This window comes from Babylonia areolata, chromosome 29, assembly GCF_041734735.1.
Source record: "Babylonia areolata isolate BAREFJ2019XMU chromosome 29, ASM4173473v1, whole genome shotgun sequence".
Lineage (NCBI taxonomy): Eukaryota > Metazoa > Mollusca > Gastropoda > Neogastropoda > Buccinidae > Babylonia > Babylonia areolata.
In genome coordinates this window covers 19,959,085-19,968,519 of record NC_134904.1, presented here as the reverse complement: position 1 = coordinate 19,968,519, position 9,435 = coordinate 19,959,085, and the positions used below count along the sequence as shown (strand labels likewise).

At 45.2% G+C, this 9,435-nt stretch overlaps 1 protein-coding gene across 2 annotated transcripts in view; it reads right to left on the bottom strand.

Moving 5' to 3' along the window:
* Positions 1–258: 258 nt before the first annotated feature.
* Positions 259–9,435, bottom strand: part of LOC143302238 (two pore channel protein 1-like) — a 54,950-nt gene continuing 45,773 nt past the window's right edge. For both annotated transcript variants that reach the window (XM_076616818.1, XM_076616820.1), the window contains 4 exons: positions 8,834–8,902; positions 6,769–6,859; positions 5,493–5,608; positions 259–3,537 (listed from right to left, as the gene is read on the bottom strand). In XM_076616818.1, the coding sequence (XP_076472933.1) occupies positions 3,274–3,537; positions 5,493–5,608; positions 6,769–6,859; positions 8,834–8,902 (540 nt within the window). In that variant the 3' untranslated portion in view covers positions 259–3,273. The remainder of the gene's footprint in view (positions 3,538–5,492; positions 5,609–6,768; positions 6,860–8,833; positions 8,903–9,435) is intronic.

Here is a 9,435-nt window from a genome sequence, read left to right as displayed (position 1 = left end):
CAACGCCCCCTGCCCTGTGTAGAACTGAATCACCACCTCAGAACACTGTCCACAACACCCCCTGCCCTGTGTAGAACTGAATCACCACCTTAGAACACTGTCCACAACGCCCCCTGCCCTGTGTAGAACTGAATCACCTCAGAACACTGTCCACAACGCCCCCTGCCCTGTGTAGAACTGAATCACCACCTTAGAACACTGTCCACAACGCCCCCTGCCCTGTGTAGAACTGAATCACCACCTTAGAACACTGTCCACAACGCCCCCTGCCCTGTGTAGAACTGAATCACCTCAGAACACTGTCCACAACGCCCCCTGCCCTGTGTAGAACTGAATCACCTCAGAACACTGTCCACAACGCCCCCTGCCCTGTGTAGAACTGAATCACCACCTCAGCCTGCCAGACTGCCGCACCACCCACAACGAAAACAACAAACTTGCTCTCTGTAAGAAACTGGCATTGCAAACAACAAAAACCACTTTGGCTGAAACGCTACCGGACTACTCTATCCCTGAAGACAAAACTGACTTTCAACAATGGCACCATCTTCTCTCTACCTGCCTCTATCCCTGAATACAATACTGGCCTCCAACAAAGGCACAATCTTCCTTCTCTCTATCTCATGTCCTAGCTGTTGCGTTCTTTCAGATAAAGCCTGCACCTCTCTCAGCATCAAAGTAGTGATGACAGGTTCCTCAGATCCTCGGGTCATTGAGAAGAAGGTCCCAGGGTGTCTAAATACAACTGTGCAAAAATCACACAGTCAAAATACCTATGCCATCCTCAACACCTGGACAAGCCACTGCTGTTGGTTAAATGCCTGATACAATTCACATCAGGGATTCTGACTGACAAGTTAAAAACAAAATTCTGAGGGTCCAACGGACTCTGTTACCATAATTCCAGGTGAACCCAGACTACCTTCACAGGGTCAGCCTAACGCCGCACATCCTGATCAAATCTGCATTGCCACACACACACAGACAGGCACGGCATACCTTCCTGTCATAATCGTCTATGTCTCTGGGCCCAGCAAGTGACCAAGGGAAACAACCCTTGTTTGTGGCAGATGATCCCATCAGCAGACTGAAGCTCCAATGGCACCATTTTAACTTGTGGTACATTCTTGAAAATTCTAGAACCACCCAACGACCCATTACAACATGCAGTTCTTCATTTCTGTTTTCACTGCATCTTGGACACGTGTCTGTGTGTTAGGATCCCTGCACAGGTCTCTCATTGGGGTGTAAGGCCCTCATTCCGCCCCTCAGTAACATCCTCACTTTTCCTCTGTACATAACCAAACTGAACTCGCATCCACCCAGACATTTTTCTCCCCAAATATCCAGGTGACGCCAGCACACAGCCTCGCTGGCTGGCAGAATCCACACTTCAAGCACATGAATGATGCCATTCTGAAACTCATTTCACTCACAAGTTCAATGCTATGCTGAAAGACTAGCCGATAACAAAACATGTCTCGCCATGTCTAGATGTTGTCATGCAGTCAGCATGACACAGACCACCTCCATCCTCATCTGTCGTCCAGCTCACAGACGTCTGGCCACAGAACACGTTCTTCAGGATCACGTCACATCGCCCAGGGCCTGAGGCTGGTTTGTTGTGGACAGAATGCCATTCACACATAACACATCCCATACGAACCATACCTCAAGGAATGGGCTGTCACGTATGTGATTTCAGGATAAATGCCTTTCACACATCCCAAACCAGAATGGCTGTCACGCACCCCATACCAGAATGAATGACTATGACACATCCCATACCAGAATGAATGACTATTACACATCCCACACCAGAATGAATGACCATCACACATCCTATACCAGAATGAACGACCATCACACATCCCAAACCAGAATGAATGACCATCACACATCAAATACCAGAATGATCACACATCCCATACCAGAATGAATGACTATCACACACCCCATACCAGAACGAACGACCATCACATATCCCATACCAGAATGAATGATCATCACACATCCCATACCAGAATGAATGACTATCACACACCCCATACCAGAATGAATGACCATCACACATCCCATACCAGAATGACTATGACACATCCCATACCAGAATGAATGACTATCACACATCCCATACCAGAATGACTGACCATCACACATCAAATACCAGAATAACTATTACACATCCCATACCAGAATGACTGACCATCACATATCCCATACCAGAATGACTGACCATCACACATCCTATACCAGAATAACTATTACACATCCCATACCAGAATGACTGAGCATCACATATCCCATACCAGAATGACTGACCATCACACATCCTATACCAGAATAACTATTACACATCCCATACCAGAATGACTGACCATCACATATCCCATACCAGAATGACTGACCATCACACATCAAATACCAGAATAACTATTACACATCCCATACCAGAATGACTGACCATCACATATCCCATACCAGAATGACTGACCATCACACATCCTATACCAGAATGACTATCACACATCCCATACCAGAATGACTGACCATCACATATCCCATACCAGAATGACTGACCATCACACATCCTATACCAGAATGACTATCACACATCCCATACCAGAATGACTGACCATCACACATCCCATACCAGAATGACTGACCATCACACATCCCATACCAGAATGACTATCACACATCCCATACCAGAATGACTGACCATCACACATCCCATACCAGAAGGAGTGACTATCACACACCCCATACCAGAATGAATGACCATCACACATCCTATACCAGAATGACTGACCATCACACCAGAATGACTATGACATATCCCATACCAGAATGACTGACCATCACATATCCCATACCAGAATGACTGACCATCACACATCCCATACCAGAATGACCATCACACATCCCATACCAGAATGACTGACCATCACACATCCCATACCAGAATATCACATATCCCATGCCAGAATGACTATCACACATCCTATACCAGAATGAGTGACCATCACACATCCCATACCAGAATGACTATCACACATCCTATACCAGAATGAGTGACCATCACACATCCCATACCAGAATGACTATCACACATCTCGTACAAACCATGCCACAGTGACAGACTATCACACATCCAATGCCACAATGAAATACTATCACACATCCCACACAAGCCACACCATAACGAACAACTATCACAAGCGCTACTGGACACAAGAAACCTCTCAACAAATCCTCCACCCACGACAACGCTCAAAGACCATCCGGGGACGATCCCGACAAAGAATCCGCCACGACACCCATGGGAGAATCGAACCCAGCCTCCATGTCGTGCAGCGGGTTAATGACCTGGGCACCACTGGGGCGCCGTCGCGCACGCAGCTCGGTGGCACTGGGCTCAGCGGTCAGCCGCATGGATCTGAACTCCTCCGCCCAGGTTTGAACCTCGTCCTGGTACATGCGGTAGCTGAAGTCCTCCCGACTGCGGATTCTCTCTCCCCGGAACACGTACTTGGTCTGGACACATACACACACACGTGTACAGATACATTCACACGTACACATGCACATACATATACACACATACACATACATATACACATACATATACACATACGCACATACATATACACAGACACACACATAAACGCGTACATGTACACACACACACATATATATGCTTACACACACACAAACACACACACACACATACAACACACACATACACACACACATATATACACACACACATACCCACGCATACACATGGACATACACATTCATGCATACACACACATGTACACACACAAAACACACATATATACATACACATGTACACACACACACATACATATATATACACATACACACACACACACGCACACACATACACACATTTTGTCTAAATTCTAATATCACTGAACAGTGAAAAGACGTTAAACTTAACTAAACACATACACACACAAACATACACACACACGTACACACACGCATGCAAACACACACACACACACACAAACTTATTTCTGTAACACATACAACACACACACATGCTGCGCATGTAAATAGAAGGGAGGTAACATACACAAGGGAGGCTACTACACATAGCCCCACTTTCTCTTTCTCCACATGAGTGGGGCAGTCGTAGGGCAGGGAATCAGGCCCCTGCCGAAGTCTGCATCAGTGTGTAATGTCTACATGTTTTAATCATATATCACCAGTGTGTAATGTCTACATGTTTTAATCATATATCACCAGTGTGTAATGTCTACATGTTTTAATCATACATCACCAGTGTGTAATGTCTACATGTTTTAATCATATATCACCAGTGTGTAATGTCTACATGTTTTAATCATACATCACCAGTGTGTAATGTCTACATGTTTTAATCATATATCACCAGTGTGTAATGTCTACATGTTTCAATCATATATCACCCGTGTGTAATGTCTACATGTTTTAATCATACATCACCATTTTGTAATGTCTACATGTTTTAATCATATATCACCCGTGTGTAATGTCTACATGTTTTAATCATATATCACCAGTGTGTAATGTCTACATGTTTTAATCATATATCACCAGTGTGTAATGTCTACATGTTTTAATCATACATCACCAGTGTGTAATGTCTGCATGTTTTAATCATACATCATCAGTGTGTAATGTCTACATATTTTAATCATATATCACAAGTGTGTAATGTCTACATGTTTTAATCATATATCACCAGTGCGTAATGTCTACATGTTTTAATCATATATCACAAGTGTGTAATGTCTACATGTTTTAATCATATATCAGTCAATTTGTGTAAATAGACATTATGATCAAATTCATCACTCATAACCTGGGCAATTCAAGAACCTGTATATTGTTGACATTCCTGAAATGGATGGCAGCCTGTTATTCTATTGTATGAAATAACAGCGACTCTACACCGCGGGTCACGGTAAGCATGTGTGACCAAAAACCTGTTTTTAGCTTACACAACACAAAAAACGACACAAAACTTCCAATTTTTCTTAACCTTTCCATCTCCTGGAACCAGTTGCATTACTCGGACGGAAGAGCCTAGAATGGTCGTAACCCGCTACTAACTGCGTGTCGTATGGAACTGACCAATGGCGTAGTTTGGTCAACGTAGGCATTTAGTCACGTGTAACTGTCAAAAAGTTAGAGCCAAGCAATGCAAATGGCACCTGAAACGGAGAGAGCTGGGGCCACCCCCACCCCAAATAAAGCAAAAAACAAGGACAAGGAAGAAAAATTGCCAACAACAATTATATTTACCCCTTCCGTTTCCTGAAACAGAAAAAAAAACCAACTGGAAAACCCCCATCCCTCCCATCCTATTTACCCTCCCCCCCCCCCCCCCCACACCCAAATAATAAAACAAAAAGTGAAAACAAGGAATAAACATTGTCAACAACCATCCCCCCCCCACTCCCCCCTCTCTCTCTCACCTGCCCATCCTCTGGCTGAGCGATGAAGGATCCCGTCAAGGGAGATGATTCCACATGACACATGTGCAGCTCTGCCTCGTTGACGGTGACCTCCTCTTTGTAAAGACCATGGTCCGCTGGGAGACACACAAACACATAAACGTTAAAACAAAAAGGAGAAAGGTCCCATCGCCTTTTGCAGCCACTGGGGGCAGTGAATTCATATCCACTATGTCTAGGGCTTGGCACAGGAAGGCAGTGAATTCATATCCACTGTGTCCAGGGCTCAGCACAGGAAGGCAGTGAATTCATGTCCACTAAGACTAGGGCTGGGCATAGGAAGGCAGTGAATTCATGTCCACTGTGTCTAGGGCTGGGCATAGGAAAACAGTGACTTCATGTCCACTAAGACTAGGGCTCGGCATAGAAAGGCAGTGAATTCATGTCCACTGTGTCTAGGGCTGGGCAGAGGAAGGCAGTGAATTCATGTCCACTATGTCAAGGGCTCAGCACAGGAAGGCAGTGAATTCATGTCCACTGTGTCTAGTGCTCAGCACAGGAAGGCAGTGAATTCATGTCCACTGTGTCTAGGGCTGGGCAGAGGAAGGCAGTGAATTCATATCCACTGTGTCTAGGGCTGGGCAGAGGAAGGCAGTGAATTCATATCCACTGTGTCTAGGGCTGGGCACAGGAAGGCAGTGAATTCATGTCCACTGTGTCTAGGGCTCAGCACAGGAAGGCAGTGAATTCATGTCCACTGTGTCTAGGGCTGGGCAGAGGAAGGCAGTGAATTCATGTCCACTGTGTCTAGGGCTTGGCACAGAAAGGCAGGGCCCAATCCTCTCCATCAGGTACCCATCCACACCTGGGTGGAGTGCGGAAAATCAGAGCAAAGTGCCTTTCCCAAGGGACACAACACCATGCTGAAACTTAGCCTTGACCTCTGATCACAAGTCCAACGCCTCGCCAACTTCACCATGGCATCCCTTCAATGCTTATAATACTTGGAGAAAAACCCAGAACAAAACAACAACCCCCCACCCCCACCAATCACACGCACACACCTCTAAACACCCATCAGTTAACTTCAACATTCAAAAGAAAAGAAAGAGCAAAAAAAAAAAAAAAAAAAAAAAATCTCCCCACCCGTTCAGCCCTCAACACACAGAGACACCCCTAAAAAAACACCACCACACCCATCCTTGCCCCCCACACCCACCATCCAGAGACGCCCAACTCTAAAACAATAACACCTCACTCCCCTCCCTAGACCCGAACTCTGGGCCCCCCTGGTTACCTTCAATGTCCTCCACCTCCATCTGTCGCCGGTACTGGATGCGGAACATGAACGACTCCAACACAAAGGCCACCACAATGTTCATCACCACCTGAACACAGGGTTTTTTTGGGCTTTGTTTAAAAAAAAACAAAAACCAAAAAACAAAAACAAGCAAAAACCAACACCCCCCCCCCCCCCCCTCCCTCCTCCAGACAGCAACGCAACAAGTGTACACACAACAGAACTCGACAGTCATTTCCTAGCTGACCACACTGGTGAATCATAGAACTAAAATGACATGTTTGCTTGGTCACAAACATAGGACAAGAAAAGACGTGGGGGTGGAGGGAAGGCGGCACTGCACTGTACTGACATGTCTTCCCCGGGGGAGAGCAGCCTCAATTTCACACACAGGAATCTGTTGTGACCAAAAAACAAACAAACAAAAAAAGCAGCAAGAAAACTCCAAACAAAAAAAACAAAAACAAAAAAAAGAAAAAAAAGAAGAAAAAACAACAACCCAATACAGTGCAGTACATATGTATTAAAAGAAAACTTCTTCTTCTCCTCCTCCCTGAACTCTGTGAACAACTGTTGGGGTGGCACACAGAACTATTAAAGAATGGACACAGACTTCTTCTTCTTCTTCTGCGTTCATGGGCTGCAACTCCCACGTTCACTTGTATGTACACGAGTGGGTTTTTACGTGTATGACCATTTTTACCCTGTCATATAGGCAGCCATACTCCGCTTTCGGGGGTGTGCATGCTGGGTATATTCTTGTTTCCATAACCCACCGAACGCTGACATGGATTACAGGATCTTTTACGTGCGTATCTGATCTTCTGCTTGCGTATACACACAAAGGGGGTTCAGGCACTAGCAGGTCTGCACGTAGTTTGACCTGGGAGATCGGAAAAATCTCCATCCTTTACCCACCAGGCGCCATCACCGAGCTTCGAACTCGGGACAGTCAGATCGAAAGTCCAACGCTTTAACCACTCGGCTATTGCGCCCGTCATGGACACAGACAAAAAGAGACGACTACCTACAACAGCTCATTCAATGATTTTCAGCAACAGTTTTTCCATGCAGCAACACGAAATGCAGGAGAATAGAACTAGGAGCAGACGGAAGAGGACGAGGACAAAGGGAAGAAGAACACAAGGAAAGGGAGCAAGAAAGAGGAGGAGGAAAAGGAGCAGAAAAAACAGAGGAAGAAGAGGACAAAGAAATGAAAGGATGTGAAGAAGAAGAGGATTAGGAAGAGGAGGAGGAGGAAATAGAAGGGAAGAGGAAGAAGAGGATTAGGAAGAGGAGGAGGAGGAAATAGAAGGGAAGAGGAAGAAGAGGATTAGGAAGAGGAGGAGGAAATAGAAGGGAAGAGGAGGGGGAAGAGGATTAGGAAGAGGATGAAATAGAAGGGAACAGAAGAAGGGGAAGAGGTTTAGGAAGAGGAAATGGAAGGGGAAGAGGAAGATTAGGAGGAGGAGGAGGAAAAGGGAAGAGGAAGGGGAAGAAGAATAGGATTAGGAAGAGGAAAAGGAGGAAACGGAAGGGAAGAGGAAGAAGAGGATTAGGAAGAGGAGGAGGAAAAAGGAAGAGGAAGGAGAGGATTAGGAAGAGGAAAAGGGGGAAATGGAAGGGAAGAGAAAGAAAAAGAGGATTAGGAAGAGGAGGATGAAATGGGAGGGAAGAGGAAGAGGATTAGGAAGAGGAGGAAATGGAAGGGAAGAGAAGAAGAAGAGATTCGGAAGAAGAGGATTAGGAAGAGGAGGAAATGGAAGGGAAGAGGATTAGGAAGAGGAGGAGGAAATAGAAGGGAAGAGGAAGAGGAAGAGGATTAGGAAGAGGAGGAAATAGAAGGGAAGAGGAAGAAGAGGATTAGGAAGAGGAGGAGGAGGAAATGGAAAGGAAGAGGAAGAAAAAGGAGGAGAAGACAGTGAGAAAGGATGAGGAGGATAATTAGGATGAAGAAGAAGGAGGAGAAAAAGAAGAAGAAGAAGAAAAAGAAGGAAGAAGAAGAAGAAGAAAAAGAAGAAGAAGAAGAAGAAGAAGAAGAAAAGGAAGCAGCCTGACCCACCATCATGACAATGTAAAACAGCATGAAGTAGATGCGCGTCCACTGGCTGATGGCACTGGCATAGCCGTTCTGAAAACATACACATCAACAATGAAGTGTGTTCTTCGCTTCATATGAAGTTAAAAATGAAAAAAACGTAGTGTAAAATCAAAACCTCTTCACTTGACAAAGAGTCGAAGACTTGAAATGTCATGGTTTTATCTTCATCTTAGGGAACATTTGATTTCCCACCACCTTTAATCATTTTCAACTTCACTTTAAAAGGTCCTGCAGATACCACTTTTTCACCTCTTCATATGGTATCACTATAGAACTGTCTCCAATGACAGGCTACTACCAATTCAGTAGTGGGGCATGGCGGGTGCCCAGGTGGTAAACAGGAGAACTGCCCTAAGACATGACACAGCTGCTCAGCCGAGCACAAAATCCGGCTCTTTAGTTGCCAAGCTGCGTCTAGCGTTTGGGGTCAAAATTTTTTCAATGCCTGACATTCCCACCACACACTGTACTGGCCGGCGCATTCGCTGCAGTATTTCTCAAGGATGCTGGGCTAAATGAGTTAAAGTTATGTCCCTTTAAGGAGCAAAAGTTACTGTTCTTTT